Below are 19,811 nucleotides of genomic sequence, written 5' to 3' on the forward strand. Positions count from 1 at the left end.
TTTAGCTCCAGCTCCTATCTGGGAGACTTCAGGCAAGTTCCTCGCTTTCCTCCAGGATTAAAAAGAGGTTAGATCAGCGATTCTCTGCCCGGGGCTGGGTGAGATGGGAGCTCCCCAGGGCTTTTCCCCGGGAACAGAAATGCCTGTGAAATTCAGCTACAGACACCCGACTCGGTAATCCTCCACATGCCTTCCGGTTCGCGTAGTTATGACTCCAAGGCGTCCCCGTTAGCTGTGTTTATTCTGATCGATCTCACCCTTCATTCAAAAATATTTATTAATGGCCTACTAGGCCGTATTATCCAGCTTTTGTAGTATTCCTTTTCCGAGGTCTCCCTGCCGTTTAGGATTTTGCCCCTTTCTTCCCAACTTGGGAGTCGAGAGCGTCGGCATCCGAGTCGCGCCGGGTCCTCTGGGCACCAACCGCGCGCCGCTCGGGTCCCTCTCGGCTGGCGGGCGTCAGGGAGTCCGGCTCGGGAACCGGCGGCTCCGTGGACACGGCCTCCCCGCGGCGAGCCGGTGGGAACCGGGGTGGGACGTCTCCGTTGGTCCGCGGGCCTCCGCGGCGCGCTCCGGGCCCTCGGGGGCGCCACCGGCTCGGGCGGGGGGGGGGGGGCTCCCCGCTCGGGAGGCGCCCTGCGCGGCTCTAACTTCTCGCCTTCCCCCCGCAGGGCACAGGCGCAGCGCGAGCCGCTCTCCACTGCGCAGGAACTTCCCCGGCCTCCGCGGCGGCTCACAAACGCCGGAGCCCGCTCCCCGCACGCTCCCGCCGGGCCCCTCCCGGAGCCGCGCTCCCTGCGCCGCGCTCCCCGCGCCGCCGCGCGTGTCCTCAGGGAGCCTCGGCCTGCCTCCGCCTCCCCCGCCCCGCGTGCCCTTCAGCGGCTCCCCCCGCCCGGCCGACGCGAGGGGAGCGGGGCGCGCGCGCCGGCGGCGGGACGACGTGCGCGAGACGCACGGCCCCGCGCGGAGCGCCGGAAGGAGCCGGGCCGCAGCCTCGCGCGTCGTGCGCGCGCCCCCCCTCTGGCCCCGGCCGCGACCTCGCGCGCGCGCACTGAGGCGCCGCCGCCGCCGCCGCCGCCACCACCGCCGCCGCCGCCGCGCCGCCGCGCCGCCGCCGCCGCCGCCGCCGCCGCCGCGGCTGCTGCTCCGGCTGCTGCAGGAGGCGGCGCTGGCTGGCGGCTGCGCTCGCTCCAGTCGGCGAGCGGAGCAGCGAGCGAGCGTGTGTGTGTTTTTTAAAGATGGCCGGAGCGGCGGCGGCGGTGGCCGCGGGAGCAGCAGCTGGAGCCGCCGCGGCAGCCGTGTCGGTGGCGGCTCCGGGCCGGGCCTCGGCGCCCCCGCCGCCCCCGCCGGTGTACTGTGTGTGCCGGCAGCCGTACGACGTGAACCGCTTCATGATCGAGTGCGATATCTGCAAGGACTGGTTCCACGGCAGGTAAATAAACCCCCGCCAGCCCCGCCGCCGCCGCCGCTGCCGCCGCCGGCCGCCCGCGCCCCCCTCCGCCCGCCCGCCCGGCCGCCGCGCCGCGCCAGGCGCCGAGCCCCCGGCCCGGGCAGCGGGGCGCACGGGGCCCCGGGCGGGCGGAGGGGCGCCGGGGGGCTCGCCCGGCCGGGAGAAGAGTCGCCACAACACACGGGAACAAAGGGGCCCGGCCGAGAAGTTGGCAGGCGGAGACCGGGGCGAGGGGACGCGGCCGGGGCAGGCGCCGGTGGAGGCCCGCCGCCCCTCGCCGCGCCCGCAGCCCGGCCGCCGCCCCGCCGCCCCGCCGCCCGGCCGCCCGGGGCTCCGGCCCGGAGTCGCCGCCCGGCCGGTCGCCCTTCCCGGCCGGCCGCAGCGCCTGCCTTCCTTCCTTCCTTCCTTCCGGGCGGCGGGCGGCGGGCGGCTCGCCCCGGCTCGGGGGCTCCGGGGCTCCGGGAATCGCCGTCGCCCCCTCCCCCGCCGCGGTCCCGGTCGCGCCCCGTCCCCGTCCCCGTCCCCGGTCTTCATCAAACTTCCGCGGCCGCGGGGCGCCGGGACGGGGGCGTCGGCAGCGCCAGCCGGCGGGGCCCGGAGGAGTAAACAGAGCAACAGATGAGGCGCGCTCGGGGACTTCAGGATGCCACTGGGAAGTTTGGGGGCGGGGGTCCCGGGCGGGCCGGCGGGCGCGCGGTCGGCTCGGACCCGGCCCCCGGCGCCCCGGCGCCCCCGGTCCTGGCGGGGCTGGGGGGGGGCGTGGGCGGCAGGCCCCGGGGGTGGGGGGAGATGGGGGGAGGACACCGCCGCTGGTCCCCAGCCCCCCGCGTCGCCCCCGCGGCGCGGCTCAAACTTTACAAAGAGTGAAATCTCCCGTCGCCGGGGGGCCGGCGGCGGCGGGGCGGCCGGGGGGCGCGGGGGCGCGGGGGCGCGGGGGCGGGCGCGGGCCAACTCTGCGGCGGGGGCGGGCACCGCGGGCCCGGGCGGGGGCGGCGAGCGTCGCCCTCCGCCCCCGCGGCCGCCGGCGTTTGGGGTTTGACGTTTGTGAGAGCTCGGGGCCGCCTCCGCCGCCGAGCCGTCGACTCGTGTGTTTTGTAATCAAAGTGTGAGGCTAATAAAGGGCGGCGCCACAGCCTCTTGACTCCGGCGTGGGAGGGACTCGCAGGCATTTAAACAAAGAAACTAGTTGGGGCTGGGCTCCCAAAGTCCTTATTTGGGTGTCGTGGCAAAGCCCGCGGTCACCTTTGGGTGAAGCAGGTTCCGCGGGCGCCGTGTGGGGTCGTCGGTGGACGAGAGTCCGCTCGGGGCTAATAGCAGAAATGGTGACTGTGATTGTAGGAAGTGTCCTTTGATTGACAGCAGGACATTTAAATGCAGCCTCCGCTCCCCCTCCCCTCCCCTCCCCTCCCCTCTCCTCCCCTCCCCTCCCCAATTTTACAGAAACACTACGCGACCAGGCCAGATGTCTGAGTCTCCCTCTACTGGCCCTGGGAGAGAAAACCGCTTACATTGCAGCGTTCTTTTCAGGCTTTAGTGCTAGGTACGTTTACTTCTTCATCTTCGAGGAGTTTTACTGAATCAGGTTGCACAGCTCTTGACAGCAACAACAGTGGGAGGAAAAAAAAAAACAAACAACCACCCCTAAAATTGTCACTGTAAAAAGAGGACAGCATCCTAATTTTGTCTATCAGGTAATCTTTCACAGTCTGGGTCTCAGCTTGGGGAGTAATTATAACAACTTTGTCAACCTGTAATTAAGAATAAGTTATCTAAAATTCTTTTTTTTTTATTACTCCAGATCGATTCCCCCCCCCCCCCCGTATTTTGATGACATGTAAAACTGAAATTTGAACATAGCAGATCTTGCCAGTTCTATTTCTATATCCTCTCTTCCCATAACATACCCTAGGCAACTAGAGTAGATTATCCAAAAATCTAGGTTACATATAGGATAAAACCAGAATCCCTGGTGATTATGTAAATACTTCCTTTTTTTTCCCCAAAGAACTATTTTAGCTGCCTGAGAAACTTGTTCTGTTGTGCAATGTAGAAATGCAATATGTTAATAAATTGTAAACTAGAGTTTTATTTACCTTAATTTAAGGTGATTTAACACTATAACCATGAAGAGCTGCAGGTGGTTTATGGAAAATTTCGTAATGACATGCAAGTATAAATTTGGAAACAGAAGAAGTTTGAGGGGAAAATAAAGAGGGCATGTAAGGAGGAGGAAGAGTGAGGCCAAAACAAATCAGCTCTACTTTATCCCATTAATTTGTATGACTTCATATCTGTGCAAGTGACTCTGAAATGTGTGTTTTTTTGACCAGTGGTCCTTGAGAGTTTAATGTGGTTCAGATGTGAACAGTTAGAAAATTTAGTAATAATGCCCTGTCATGCAAAGACAGTTATCTTCTTAGCAAGTTTCTTAAGGAAGTATGGGTCATTTGGGTAATGTTAGAGAAAATAATGTTTATTGTACCGTAAAATAGGTAATTGCTTAACAAATGGAACACATCAAAATGTTCCTCATGTATTAATTTTTAAACAAATATCATTTGCTTAAGTGAGACTTGGCCCCTAAAGTACTAAGGTACAGTTAATCATGTCCATGCTCCTCTTTTCTTTGGTTTGGGGGGAGGCTAGGGAGGGGTCCAACTGCAGAGGAGGAAGGGGGAATAGGAATGCTGATAATAGAGAATTACCATTAATTACCAGGACAGTTTGTTGATGATTTTATTACTTCAAGTAGAAGAATTTTTTTCAAACTCAAGGAATCAGTGAGTTTTGGTATAAATTTGGGTTTATTCTGTCTGGAATTTCAGACATCTGGAAATCTGAAAAGTTTTTGTCTTCATTTAGCCTGACAGGGAAAGAGGGGCTCTTCCTTGACACTTTTCAGCCAGAGTGAATAGGACCGGCTTCCTCCCAGTTTGAGGGTGTTGAACTACTGCTTCCTTGGTGTTCAGAATTCCTATCCCCTAGGTCCCCTAAGGCTTTTTTCTAAGTGGGAGGGGAAAAGAATACTTGCCAGGGTACAATGTGTAATTGATATCCTAAGGACAGTGAGCTAAGGAATTAACAGGATTTTCCTGGGAAGGTTACTTCCTAGACATGGAGTTCTTCCTCTCTGGACCCTTGGTGGAAGTAAGACAATGGAGATCTTTCCTGATAATATCCCACTCCCTAATCTCTAGGCTAGAGGTCTTTCTTTAGTACTCTTAATATTGTCCTATACTGCCTTCATTAAATCGTGTTTTAGTGTCTTCTGTCTCCCTATTTGAATGTAAAAACCTTTGTTTATTAGTCTTTTTTAGTCACGTATTCTCTTTGATTGACAAAATTAACATAGAAAAAATGAGAAGTACAGAAAAGTATTAAGAATATGAAAGTACCCTTGTCTTCCAGGGGTTATCAGTGTTTTAACATTTAAGGTATATGCATATATTTCAAAAAAAAACTGGAATTCGTTTTGTGCATTCCACTGTTAAAACCTAGGTTCTCTTATTAACGTATACGTCTTCTTGTGTCTTTAATATTGTTTGAAAACATTTTCATTGGTTGCATAATGTTTAATTTCACGGAAGTGTGTTTTAAAATCATTCCCCTTTTGTTAGTTTTTTATGTTGTAAAAGGTATTAAGCTATTACTTCTTGTAATTCCTAGTGATGGATGGTTGACATCCTTCTAAACCATTGTGAGCATCCCTATTATTTCCTCAGAATAAATCACGTGAATTAATACACGTAAAACACTTAGAAGATCTAGCACTTGTGAGTACTCAATAAGAAATTCCCTTGAAGTAGAATTATTGGTCTCAGGGCACAGATAATTTCAAGCTTCTGGTACCTATTGCCATATTGTCCTCCAGAAAGGTTCTTCCACTTTACACTCTCACCAGCAGTGCTCACTTCTAGTTCCCTGCATCATCCCCAACCTTAAGGTGTTATTAAACCCTCCCCCCAAAAAACCAGCGAAACGCTTTGCCAGTCTGCAGATAGTGAACATTTCCACCAAAAGACATACCCAAGATTGTTCACAGCAGTGCTATTCATATTATCCCTTAACTGGAACAGTGTAAATGTCATCAGCAGTAGATGGGATAAAATGTGGTATATCATAAGATAGAATGCTACCCGGTGATTAAAAAAAGAATGCCAGATGGAAACATGTCACAACACCAGCAAATGTCACAGACACAGGCTAAACAAAAGGAGTCAGGCATAACAGTGAATGCTGTTGAAGTCTCCTTATATGAAGTTCAGGTGCAGGCCTACTTGGGTGAGTGGAGTCAGACTGATGCTTACCTCTGGAAGGGTGTTTACCAAGGAGGCCCTATCAAGGGAGCTTCTGAAGTGCAGGAAATGTTCTAGATCTTAATCTTGGGTGGTGGTCATATAGTGTACGCAGATGTAAAAATTCCCTGACATATATATATGTACTGGAGATCTTCAAAAATGATTGTAATGGTTGAAGTGTACTTCAACGCTAAAAAAGAAAAATTAATAATTTACCATTTTGGCAGCTGACATGTGTTATTTTGTGACTTTGTTTCTTGGCTCTGTCTTGTCCCTGTCTTTAATGGGATTGCCCCTTGTGTTTTACTGTTAAGTATAATGTTGGCTTTGGCCCAGAGTTTGCAGTATGTGTGGCGCTGTTCTTGGTGCTAGGAATATAGCAATGAACCAAACAGTCTTTGCTCTCTTGTAACTTATATTCTAGTTGGGGAAGAGAGAGAAATATATATGACAAAAAGAGAAGGAAGTTGAGTTAGGAGAAAAGAAGGGCCCCGGGGGATAGTAGAAGGCCACTACTATTTAAATGGCGAGGTTATGGAAGGCCTTCAGAAGGAGGCATTTGAACACAAGATATTTTGGATTTTACTCAGCGCAAATGATGGATGTATTCTGAGTAGAAGAGTAAATGATTTGTAACCTTTAAAAGGTTCACTCTGGCTTCTATGTGGAGAATAGACTGGGGGGAGGCAAAGGTGATAGGCCAACCAGGAAAATGCTATTGTAATCATCCAGGTGAGAGATGATTTTAAAAGTTGGAGTCCGTTTTGGTAATTTTCAAATGTCGTAATAATTTTTATTTCTGAGGCTTGAATGAATGAGGAGCTTCCTTTATGAGAATGGAAACATTTTATCTGAGTAGTGCTGTTGGGTAGCAGTTTCTGAGGTAGTCACTCTAGAGTCCTGGAATTCACACAGACACTTACTCACCAAGTGTGAGGTACTGTTCTGATTGTGTTAGATGTATTAATTAGCTCATCTATTTCTCAACTTCTATTTCTTAACCTTGCTGGGTAAGTGTTATTATTGTCCTTATTTTGCAGATGGGATCTGAGGGTTAGAGAGGCCAGTAACTCTCCCAGGGTTACAGAGCTAGAAGGTCATAGAGCTAGCCGATCTGACTTCATTCAGGTCGCTGACTCCTGAGCTCACTCTCTCGACCAGTAGTAGGTGGTACTGGGTTTCTTCTCCCTTGTCTGTCTTTATCCTGGGGTGTGAAGGGGCATAGGTGGAACAGATGCAGCAGGGTTCCAGAGAGAATGGTACATCTAGAACCAATATACTTTTGTTTTTGTTCTCTATTAAGTTATTGTCTTTAGCGTGAATATGTTAAAAATGGTCATAACTGCTTTGGGAACAGTATTTATAAGATATTTGAGAAGTTTTATAATTTAACTCTGTTTTCAGGTTTATTCTAATGGATTTCTTATTGGAATGTATTTTTATTTTTTAAATTAGGGTTAAAATATTTTTAAAATTGATTTTATATACATTTCCTTGTACTGATGAAATTACTTTTAGTGTTATGACGTAAACTTACTAGGTGAACATATATCTTCCTGTAACAGAACAGGACTAGAATTTCTTAGTATCTTTTTTTTTAAGATTTTATTTATTTGACAGCGAGAGAGCGTAAGGCAAGGGAGTGGCAGAGGGACAGGGAGAAGGAGGCTCCCCACTGAGCAGGGAACCCAATGCAGGGGTCCATCCCAGGACCCTGGGATCATGACGTGAGCCAAAACCAATTGAGCCACCCAGGTGCCTCTCGATATCTTTTTTTTTTTAGTAACAGTTTATCATAAGAAAAAATAGGAGTATTATTTTCATGTGTTTCGCTAAATACAAGTATACGTGTATTTTATATATATATATATATACACATACACACATATATGTGTGTGTATATATATATATAGACATATGGATCTTACTGGATCTTGCTATTTGAACAAAATTTGATTTGATGTGGGAGTCTCATCTCAAGCTGCTTGGAGGCAGTGACATATAGTTCTCTCATCAAGCTTTTTAAAAATTTTTAACTTCAGTTTGGGGCAGATTTCTGCTTGGTATGCTCTCCTGTCCTGTGTTCTTAGGTATGAAATTGAGTTTACTGAATATCCAAAGGGAAAGAATGCCTTTATATTTGATGATCTAAAGTGGGAGCTTAAGAATAATGGAACAGGTGTAGGTGAATTTGATTATAAAGCAAACTGGTTGGTTTGAGCAATTCAACTCCCCAATAATTTGCACAGCTTTTGAGCAGTTGGCCAGTGTTGATCTTGCAGCTGCTACCAAGTTTCTGATTCTTTTTGGAAGTGATGTTTTATTAATATAGTAATTGTTTACTTACTTTCCCACTAATATTAACACTCTAATTTTTCCCATTAATTACAGTATGATTTAATGGTAACCTGGATGAGTTTAGCATGTGTTTCTGTGAGCTTTGGTTCCTTTTATTGGAGAATGGTTTTTAGAAACCAAGGCCTGGCATTAGAGGGTTCATTGCTGCAGGCGTTTTCCGTGGACAGAGCTAAGAAATTTACTATGCAGACACATCTTTGTTTCTGTTCTATGTACTTATATGTTTTAAAACTTAAGAGTTTTCTAGTGATAACTTTGATTCTAATCCAATACCACATGGTTCATTTTAGCCTTCCCCCTTTCCTTACTTGTAACTGTTTTGTCCAACACTGAGAAATCTAGCTCTAATTATTTACAATATAGTTATGTTTTGTTCCATCCTAGTGTATACATAAAGTAGTTCTAGAATTGCTAACTCATATTCTTGTAATAAATTTTTTAACTAAATTACAGTATTTCTTTATGGTTCTTTTTGTTTTTAGCCTTATCTTTAGCCTTACTGTATCTAATAAATTTATCAGTAATATCTAGCTTATAATTTTCAGATAGCTATAACAGCTAGTAAGACACTTTTTCCACACTTAATCTAGGTTCTGTTCTTTTCTTCCCCAGTTTAGGGTATTATATCACTTATTTGTAATAATGTTTGGTTTATTTGTTGCATTTTGGATTCCTCCTACATCCTGATTAGTTTTAATTATTGGTTTATATGTAGAGTATGTAAAATAATACCAGGGTTCTAAGTAGTTAGGGTTATATATGAAAAGGTATACGAAGAAGTGTCATACCCTCTTCATCTCTCCAATGCTTTTCCATCCCTTTGCCACCCACTTCTCTTTAGTTTCTGGTTTATTCAGTGTGGAGTTTTTGTTTCTTTTCCCACAAATGGGCAGATGAATGTGTATTTTCTTTAATCTACTTCCTTTACAAAAGGGTAGCTTCTGATAAGTACTCTTATTTGCTTTTTCTCCCCCCCCCCCAATAATATATACAGGAAAACATTTCATGTCAGCTCATAGAGCTCTTCCTTATTCTTTTTAATAGCTGTATAATACTCCTTCATGTGTACGTTCTCTATTTTATTCATCCATTCTCTTGTGTATGGGCATTTAGGTTGTTTATAATATTTTGCAATTGCAGATAATTACCAAAAAGGTACAACCTTGTGTATGTGTATTTTCATATTGTTGAAGGTATATTCAGGTTAGATTCCTAGAAGTGGGATTACTTGGTCGAAAGATAAGTGTATCTGTTGTTTTGTTAAGATTATCAGATTTCCCTCCAGAATGCTTGGACCAGTTTGCATTTACACCAACAGGGTACGAATGCATGTTTTTCCCCATATTCTTGCTATCAGACTGTGTTTTCTTATCTTTTAATCTTTGCCAATCTGATAGGTGAAAAATGTTTTATGTTTTAATCTGGATTTTTCTAATTACAAGTGAGTTTGAACATTTCATATATTTGACAGCCATTTTCTTTCTTTTTTAAAAAAATCTGTTTATAACTTTTTCTCTTATTTTTAAATTTTATTTATTTATTTTATTATTTTTTTTCTGATTCTTTTTTAAAGAGCTCTCTTGGAGTTCTTTACATTAGGGCTACTGGGCCTTTATGCCATATATAAATATTCTCTCCAAGTTTGTAGTTTTTGTTTTTGTTTTTTTTTTCTGTTTTGTCTTGGTGATTTTTTTTCTTTGCCATGCAAATTAAAACATATTTATGTAGTCCTATCTATCAGTCTTTTATTGGCTCTGGATTTTGAGTCATGATTAGCAAGCTTTTCTCTACCCCAAGGTTAAACAGGATTTTTACTTGTATTTTCTTTTAGAACTTGTATGGTTCTGTTTTTCTTTTCTTTTCTTTTCTTTTCTTTTCTTTTCTTTTCTTCTTTTCTTCTTTTCTTTTTTCTTTTTTTTTCCTTTTACATTTAGATCCCTAATCCATTTGGAATTTATTCTTGTGTATGGTATCAAATAGGGATGTAATTTAATTTTTTTCCTAAATAAATTTTCCTGACTGTCCCAGCACTATTTATTAAAAAGCTCTTATTTAGCGGCTCAGTTGGTTGAGCATCTGACTCGATTTCAGCTCAGGCCATAATTTCAGGATCCTAGGATGGAGCCTGGCCTTGGACTCTGTGCTCCGGGTGGATTCTGCTTGGGATTTTCTCTCCCTGTCCCTGTCCTTGTCCCTCTCCTCCTCCTCCCCTTCTCTCTCTGGCCCTTCCCCTGCCTATGTGTGCCTTGCTCTAGCTTGCTCGCTCTCTCAAATAAATAAATCTTTTTTTTTTTTAAAACTCATATTTACCTCAGTAATTTGACATGCCACCTTTGTCATAGCTGAAATTCTCTATACTTGGACCAGTTTCTGCACTTTCTGTTCTTTTCCACACTCTTGTATCACTACCACACTTTTAATTATGGAGGCTTTTATTGTATGTTTTGAAGTCTGGTAAGACTTGAAAGTCTCAACCTTGTAGTCTGTTATTTTCAGTGTTTTTCTGGCTGTTCTTGCAGGTTTATTTTTCCATATGAAAAAATAGTAGCAACTTGCCTAATTTCATTAAAAGCTTGTTGATATCTTGGGGTACCTGGGTGGCTCGATTGAGCGTTGGACTCTTGGTTTCAGGTCAGGTCATTATCTCAGGGTCGTGGGATTGAGCCCTCAGTAGGGCTCTGAGCTCAGTGTGGAGTCTCCTTGAGATTTTCTCCCTCTGCCTTATCCTCTGCCCCTCTCCCCGCTCCCGTGCTTGCATCTTCTCTGTCTCAATTAATTAAAAAATTTTTTTTTAAAAGCTTGTTGATATTTTAAAGCCAGAAATAGACTTTAATTATAGAGAACAATCCCACCAGAGGGGAGGGAGTGGAGGGGGAATGGATGAAATAGGTGAGGGCACTTGTCCTGGTGAGCACAGGGTGATTTATGGAAGTGTTGAATTACTGCGTTGTACACCTGAAACTACTATAACATTGTATGTTAACTAACTGGAATTAAAATTAAAACTTTTTAAAAAAATTTTTATTTATTTATGATAGTCACACAGAGAGAGAGAGAGGCAGAGACATAGGCAGAGGGAGAAGCAGGCTCCATGCACCGGGAGCCCGACGTGGGATTAGATCCCGGGTCTCCAGGATCGTGCCCTGGGCCAAAGGCAGGCGCTAAACTGCTGAGCCACCCAGGGATCCCAAAATTAAAACTTTTAAAAAAAGCTTCTCAATATTTTATTGGTATTAAATTGAATTTCTAGATTAATTTAGGGAGAATTGACTTTCTGTGATGTTGAGTCTTTATCCAAGAACAGGGATGCCTCTTTATTTAAATCTAGTGACTTAAAAAAAAAAAATAGTGACTTTCAGATATGTTTAAATTTTTTTCTATAGATCTTGCACATGTGTTAGTTTATTCCTATATACTGTTTTCTTTGTTACTATTATAAATGAGCTTTTCTCTATCATTTGCTTGCTAATTGGTTATTGGTCGTATATATGACTATTTGACTTTTCATTGTTACTTTACTTTTCTGCTATTTTACCAAAAGAATTGTTAGTGTTAGCTGTATCATCAGTTCACTGGAGGTTCCTATCATATGCAGATAGGTTTCTTTGCTTCCTTACCAATTCTGCCTCTATTTTTTTTTTCCAATTCTGCCTCTAAATGAATTCTCTTACACTTAGTACCCCAAGAATTCTCTTACATTTAATTTCACAGGCTTATATCCCTTACAGTATTAAATAGTGGTGGAGATAGCTGCTGAGAACAGCCTCAGGTAAAAATATTTTTCACTACATGCTTCACTTGGATATTTAAGTTGTATTCTGGTGATGCTTTGTGTCTAAGTTTAAAAATGTTATTCTGTATCAAAATTTTAAAATGGCCACTGCTTGAGGAACCTGGGTGGCTCAGTTGGTTAAACAACTGCTCAGGTCTTGATCCCAGGATTGAGCCCTGAGTCCAGCTCAGGGGAGAGTCGGCTTCTCTCTCTCCATCTGCCCCCATCCCCCACCTGCACACTCTCTCAAATAAATAAAATCTTTAATAAATAAATAAATTAAAAAAATAATGCTACTTTTGGTCATTTTTAGTGTAAAAAATTGACAAATAGAACTGACATAGAGGAACACATAAACATGGAGCAAGGGATGCCTGGGTGGCTCAGTGGTTGAGCGTCTACTTTTGGCTCAGGGTGTGTGTGATCCTGGGGTCCCAGGATCGAGTCCCGCATCGGGCTCCTTGCATGGAGCCTGCTTCTCCTCCCTCTGCCTGTGTCTCTGCCTGTGTGTGTGTGTGTGTGTGTGTGTGTGTGTGTGTGTGTGTGTGTCTCATGAATAAATAAATAAAATCTTAAAAAAAAACCACTGAGCAAGTAATGTGTATATATATATGTATGTAAATATAATAGGAATCTTTAAAGCATTAATGATCCAGGAATTTTTCTAAAGCAGCATTTTCTAACCTGTTTTTGTGAACCCCAAGGGTTTGAGGTATCCTGGGAGTTTATTTCTTTTAATTTGTTTTATAAAAATAGGAGGATTTTTTTTCTTTTAGTAGATTAGCTTGGGTGCCTCTGTGTGTATAGGAACAAGTATTCATGGTTAGTGGGAATCATGGTTAGTGGGAATCGGTTGATTGTTATCAAGATTGAATTACTGGTTTGGTTTGTCATTCAGCTGAGTACTGCTAGCTACCATGATGGTTTTGACTTTAATTTTAATGTTTTTCTGAGAAAATTTTAAACATACACAAAAGTAGACTGAATAGTATAATGTACTCCCAGGTTAACCATCACTTTGCTTCAGTGATTGTTGATTCATGAGCAGTCTAGCTTCAGTTGACCCTCCTCCTTCTATTGTATTTAGTTTTTGGTTTTTTGAGATTTTTAATTTTTTAAGAAATCTCTACAGTCAACGTGGGGCTTGAACTTAGAACTCTGAGATCAAGAGTTGCATGCTCTACTGACTGAGCTGGCCAGGCGACCCCACACTTAGTTATTTTGAAGCAAATTTGTGACAATATCATTATATTTGTGCATATTTGCATATTTCAGCACATATGTCTGTAAGATAAGGCCTCTTAGAAAAATATTATTACCACAATCAAAAGTAATTGCCAATTCCTTAAAATCATGAAATATTGTTCAAATTTCCAAATGTCTCAAAATGTCATTACTTTTTATGCTCCTTGAATCAAGATCCAAATAGTCTACACACTGTGATTAGTTCATATGTTGTAAGTCTTTTAATCTGTAGCAGTAGTTCTCAACTGAATGGGTTTCATCTCCCACCAGAAGATGCTTGGTAATGTCTAGAAACATTTTTTTGAGGGCAGAGGTATTGCTACCGGAATCTTGTAGGTAAAGGGCAGGGATGCTGCTAAATATCCTCCACAGCACAGCCCCCACGAGGAAGGACTGTCCATCTCCAATTCTAATACATCAGAAATCAATGTTAAAGAACATACAATGACATATCTCATTTGTATTTTATTTTGGGGAGGGGGAGTAAAACACTTTCAGAATGTTTTGTGAAAAAGTGGAGAACTTATCTTCTGTAATTTAGAAGTATAGTTTTCCTTGAGCACAAAACACACAAATTTCAGACCTCTAGTATTGACTCGTGTTTATCAGTTAGTAATCATAACTGTCTGACATCATGTGCGGTTAAATTACGACATTGTTCAAGCTGGGAGATACCATTGTAGATAATTCAGTGTTTTTTTTAATGTGCAAAAGCTGTTGTCAGATAAGCGGTCACTGTTTGACAAAGAAATTGGAATGATGTCCACTCTGGTTCTTTTGATTTATGTAGTGTCTTATGGATACTTTAGTATTAATAAATATATATATAAAAAAACGAAGATTAAACAGTCCTGGGGATCTGTCTGGAGATCCTAGGGATATTCTCACTGTTCAGGAATTCCACAGACTGAAAAAAACAAAACAAAACACCCCACTGTGAACTAAAGTCAGAACAATGAATCAGTTGGATAGAGTCCTAAAGCGGTTTAGTGAGTAACAAAGTATGGGACACAAGGTACCCTGGAAGCAGCGGCTTTCTGGCCACTTCCCATCTGTGATGTCAGAGACTCTCTGGGGTGACCACATTAGAGCCTTCTCCCCCAGAGACTGCTTTGTGGGGTCATGGGTTTTTCCTCTTCTCTGTGAACTCCCACAGTGCCTCACCTATCACACACACTACACTGGAGACATGTGGTCCGTCCTTTTTACTTTTCCGCTTTTTGAAGGAATCTTGGGGTATAAATAGTTTTATCTGCAGATTAGAGGAATTTAAGTCTTTTTACTTAATTTAACTTGTCACGGGTCTGAGTCATATTTCTCTCTTACATTCCTTCTATTTCAGTACTTTTTTTAAAGCTAATTTCTGTGTGCCTTGTTCCTTGAGTCATTTTCTTTACTTTTTTGCTAGCCTGTCCTTATTTTCTGTGTATCAAAGGATCAGATCCCATGGTTACTGGAGAGCAGAGTCTCTTCTGTTTGATTCAGGTAATTCTTTCCTCAGACCTGCTTTTCCATCCATCCAAATGCCAGGTAGTCAGTGCTGGACTCTGCTCCCTAATTTTTTTGTTCTTGCCTCTCTGTGGGCAACCAGCTGGAGGTAGGGGAGATAAGAGCCCCTGAGGTGAAACTTTTTTCTTAGTGTCCTCGTTCTTGAACCCCTTGTTGGAATTGATTCTCCGGAGCCTTTTGTGTATGTCTTTCTCTTGGCATCACCTTGTTGGGGCTGCCCATCTCTTCAGGAGTGTGACCCTACCCAGGGAACTTACTCACTTCCTGCCAGTTGCAGAGTGCTTGTTTGCAGCCTTACTCCTGGCCCCAGGCCTCCTGCATGGGTCCTTCACCAGTTCCAGTGCTCTGAGCAGTTCTTTTGTCTCTTTGGACAGAGCATAGGAAGACTGAGACACAAGCTTCTGAGGACTTTAAGATCAAGTGATGTTAGGATGTGGGTGACCCTTTCTAGCTCTTCCTCTCCACCACATCAGTGGTTTTTTGTTTCATCACCACCATCATGGTTTCTAATATATCTCTGTAATGCAATATTTATTTAGCATTTTTCTTTAAAACAACTTTGAATGGATTTTGTTTTTTTAATTTAATTTTGTTCTGAATAAAGGTTATCTGTTAAATCACATGTTTGTGATACTCACATATTTTAATAATTGTGAGAAAAGCTGCATTTATTGAGATAAAGAGTCTTTATCATATAAAATGCGTACATGTGAGATGTCAGAAGGCTGGTGGTGATTGATGAAAGGATAGTAACAGACACAGGGAAGAATACACGTTTCTTTCTTTGAGGGAAGTAAGGGATAGAACTTAACCAAATGAGAATGGCTTTATACAGCAGGAAGCCCAGCGGCGGGACAAATTGTCCTGGCCTTCAGTTCTCATACACGTGTCTTGTTGCCAGTACAGTGCCATCTGGGATCTGGATCGCATCAGGTTCAGTGATGGGTGGTGCTGGGGTGCTCGGCTGGTGTTCCTTCCTGTTTCATTGGTGACTGTGCCTGCCCAGCAAGTGTGTGGAACTGCTCTCAACCGTAGCTTATTCTGCACAATGAGGGGACTCGAAGATCACTTTCTCAGATGTACCATCCTCCTAGCGGGCTTTAAGCCTTCTTGACTCCTCTTCCTCCAGGTATGCATAACTCTGTGCTCTGGGAGACCTTGAGCTAGGTCAGTAAAAAGCAACTAGAGGGTATATACACACCCTGTGAAAAGGAATCCCTAAATGAGTACAGGTAGCCTATCTGTTTTGCAAAATAGCATGTATTCTTGAAATAAAGGATATTATTTTCTTTTTAGTACTTTTAAGTCTAATCATTGTTTTTGAAGTGTCAGTGCTGCACATCTTGCATTCAGCCATTTATATGTGAGATACAGTTGCCAAAGTTTGCTGTAGTATGCAGAGATCAGATATATTTTCAGAGTTAGAAAGTTTCTGGAAATGTAGCTTCAGAAAGAAAAGGAAACTGGCAAGTCATTGGGAATTATCTTTAGATATATTAGAACCCATTCCCTTTTGTTTATTCAGGTACCTGGCTTCAATAATTGCACCCTTGCCCCCCATATAATTTTTTTTCTCATTAGCAAATTATATATAACCTTCATTAAAAAAAAAAAAGAAGAAAACATCCTTGTTCTGACATTCCCCCTTCATCTGCAGTCCCATTTCTTTACTCTTTTTATAGCAAAATTCATCAAAAGAAGTGTCCACGTGTACTGTCTCCAGTTTTGTTTTTGTTCTGTCTCTCTTTTAAGATTTTATCTGGAAGAGAGTGAGAGAGGACAAGCAGGGGGAATGGCAGGCAGAGGGAGAGGGAGAAGCAGGCTCCCCTTCCGAGCAGGGAGCCCCATGCAGGGCTGGATCCCAGGACCCTGGGATCATGACCTGAGTGGAAGGCAGGCGCTTAACTGACTGAGCCACCCAGGTGCCCCTCTATCTCTTTTTTTCTAATTAAGGTCCATTCTCTCTGAACCCAGTTGGACGGACTTTCATCTTTACTACTGAGTGGTAGCAGTCTTGTTGGAGTGACCAGGGAGTTCCCCTTTGCGGCTTCTGGGGGAATCCCTCTGCTGGTTTTTCTCCAGCTTCACTTCTTCCCTTCTCGCTCCTCATTGCAGTCCCTTCTTATCGCCCTGATCTTTTAATGTGGGAGGACTGCAGGGTTAGTCCTCAGTAGTTCTCTTTTTCTAGCATTTATCTGATCCCATGACTTCAGCTGTCATCTGTATGTGGATGATTCCTAAATTTTTTTTTTTAATTTTTATTTATTTATGATAGTTACACACACACAGAGAGAGGCAGAGACACAGGCAGAGGGAGAAGCAGGCTCCATGCAGGGAGCCTGACGTGGGACTCGATCCCGGGTCTCCAGGATCGCGCCCTGGGCCAAAGGCAGGCTCCAAACCGCTGCGCCACCCAGGGATCCCCTGATTCCTAAATTTTTATCTCCTTCAGAGACCTCTCTCCTGAGCTCTCCTCTTGAATAGGTAATTGTCAAATTTATGTCTCTGCTCGAATGAGCAGTAGTCATCCTGTCGTCTAGCGCGTCCACAGCAGAAGCCAGAGCTCTCCTCCCTGGCAGCCGCGCTCCTCCCCCTGCAGTTGTCCCTGCCCTGGTTATGGCAGCTCCTCCAAGGCCAGAATCTTTAGCACCATCCTTATTTCTTCTCTTAGAATCTACATTAAGTTCTTCAGCAAAATCTTGTTGGCTTACCTTCGTAATCTCATCCCTTCATATCCCTTCCCTTGTATCAATTGAGATTATTGCAGGAGCTTTCTCACTGCTCGCCCTCCTGCTAGCACGAAACCAGAGTGACACTTTAAAACTGTGAGTTAAGTCTGGTGACTCTTGGGTAGGAAGCCCTGCAGAGAGTCCTATCTCTCCCAGAGTAAAAGCCTTCCTGTGGCCCCTAAGGACCTGCAGGTCGTCTGTACTCTGATGTCACCTCCCCTGCTTCCCCCCACCCTGCCACCCCACCCCCATGCTTCAGCTGCACCAGCCTGCTTTCTGTTTCCTGCACAGGGGTCAGGCTTGCCTTAGGGCCCTTGCATTTGCTTTTACTTTGCTTAGAGCCACTTTCCTCTGATACCCCAGGGCCTGTTCCCACACTTCTTTAGGTTTTCTCAGCCAGGCCTTCCCTAACTGATAGAAAATAGAAAATCCCTTAGCCTCTGGGACACTTCTTCCTCTGTAGCACTTGTTATTATCAGACATCTATGGTATAGCTACTTGTTTGTTTTTCTGTCTCTTCCAGATACAGTGTAAGCTTCAAGAGTGTAGACATTTGGTTTTTTGGTTTTGTCATTCTTATATTTCAGGGGTCCTGATAGTGCTTGAATGAGTGAATGGCTGAGTCATAGAAGGCATTTTGGGTTCGTTTACAGTACGAAGTTTATCCCTTGAAGGAAGGAAGATGGTGTTAAGTGTGTCTTTTACCCACATACAGTGTTATGGCTGCTAAATAATAAACCAGTGTTACAGCTGGTACCTCCACCTGCTCATATTTCTTTTTCCTGCCCTCACTTCCCACATTGGACATTGCCCTCTAGGGGTCTCTTTGCGACCTAATCTCTTGTACCCTATCCTTGCTTCTTTTGTTTTCTTCTCTCATTCTCAGAGTCACCTCCCCCCTTCTATATGCTCCCTTTCCTCATCCCCCTTGTTACACACATGCACGCAGATACATAAATGTAATTTAGTGTAGCACTTTCCTCTTAAACACAAGTCTCTGGAAATTCCCTAGTCATCACCATGATTTCTTCCTTCATTTAAAAATAGTTCCTGAAGTGCTACTTTTCTCTGTGGAACTTTGCTTAAGATAGATAAGATATTTTAATCCCTTTTGTCTAAAAGATTGCCCTCTTTCCATCTGCTCCACGTCTTCGTTCTTCTACACGACGGTCCAGGCTCATAAGCGATTCATGGTAGCTCAGCCCAGAGCTGAGAATGCTCTTGGTGGTAGAACAAAATTTGTCTTGAAAATTCATCAATTTTATGTACATCTCTGGAACTGAAATATAACATGTCACTAGGAATGGTTATTTTTCCTTCCGGAGAATGGCTGAGGTCCAGTGATGGTTCTTCCCCCTTACACAATTGCGGATTTCCTCATCAAATTGGACAACTTTAATTTTTGTTCAGGAAATAAATGTTAAATATTGTTTACTAATTAATATTACATGTTACTATTATTTACTTAATCCATACCTGTTTACCCCTGTTAACTTCATGATACGTATTTTATGTATATACTTGTTCGGTGTTTATCCTAGAGACAGTGGAGAAGTAATAATAGAGAAGGATGAACACAATGAGTATTTCTTTTTCATAATGAGTATTAAGATGAGCATATGTAGTATACAAAGAATGAACAGGTTAAGTAGGTATGCACAGTAGTTTGGCTAGACTGGAATTTTACCTATGTAGCAGGCTCTGTAGGAGCACCTCCCTTTTCCTCCTGGCTTCTCTGTTTCTTTTCTTTTTTTGTTTTCTTTTTTAAGGATTTTGTTTATTTACTTGAGAGAGAGAGAGAGCGCGCGCGCGTGTGTGCGAGCATGCATGCATGAGCGGGGGAAGGGCAGATGGAGAGGGAGAAGCAGGCTTCCCTCTGAGCACGGAGCCAACCTGCCGTCTCTGGGACCATGATCTGAGCCAAGGCAGCCGCTTAACCAAAGGAGCCATCCAGGCGCCCCTCCCTCTCTATTTCTATCTGTCTCTATCTCTTGTGGACTTCTTGCTGAAAGCACTTGAGACTTGGCCTGAGGACTTTGTCCAGCTGTAGGAGCTCAGCAACTTGTATTTGAAGCAGGCTGGAGGTGCTGGGAAGGTAATGCCCCTAGGATAGCCATCAACCATTGTCTTTTGGGAAACCGGATAAATAACCTAGCTTCTTCTTCCCTTGGGTTGGACCATGCCCCTTCTCCATAGTCTTCCAGATGTCCCCAAAGGGGTAAATGCTCATTAGGGTACATATGCATTATGGCTTTTTTCTGTCTCACTTTTACACTTCTCTACTAGTGCTACCAGGGATCACCTGCCATGTGAGCATCTGCACTCAGATTTGTGTATCAGGATCTGCTTCTTGGAGACTTCCACCCTAAAGCAGTAGAAAATTATTAATGAGAGAAGGATCATAAGTGAGAGATACTGGGTTTGAAAGTAGAATGTGGATTCCCTTTATG

General features: G+C 44.1%; 1 protein-coding gene across 2 annotated transcripts in view; it reads left to right on the forward strand.

Annotated features, from left to right (window-relative positions):
* The first annotated feature begins 1,111 nt into the window (after positions 1–1,111).
* Positions 1,112–19,811, forward strand: part of KDM7A (lysine demethylase 7A) — a 78,380-nt gene continuing 59,680 nt past the window's right edge. Inside the window, exon 1 of one of the 2 annotated variants that reach the window (XM_072762891.1) lies at positions 1,112–1,432. In XM_072762891.1, the coding sequence (XP_072618992.1) occupies positions 1,239–1,432 (194 nt within the window). In that variant the 5' untranslated portion in view covers positions 1,112–1,238. The remainder of the gene's footprint in view (positions 1,433–19,811) is intronic. The other variant, XM_072762890.1, reaches the window with a different exon arrangement.

This window comes from Vulpes vulpes, chromosome 7 (genome assembly GCF_048418805.1).
Source record: "Vulpes vulpes isolate BD-2025 chromosome 7, VulVul3, whole genome shotgun sequence".
Taxonomy (NCBI): Eukaryota; Metazoa; Chordata; class Mammalia; order Carnivora; family Canidae; genus Vulpes; species Vulpes vulpes.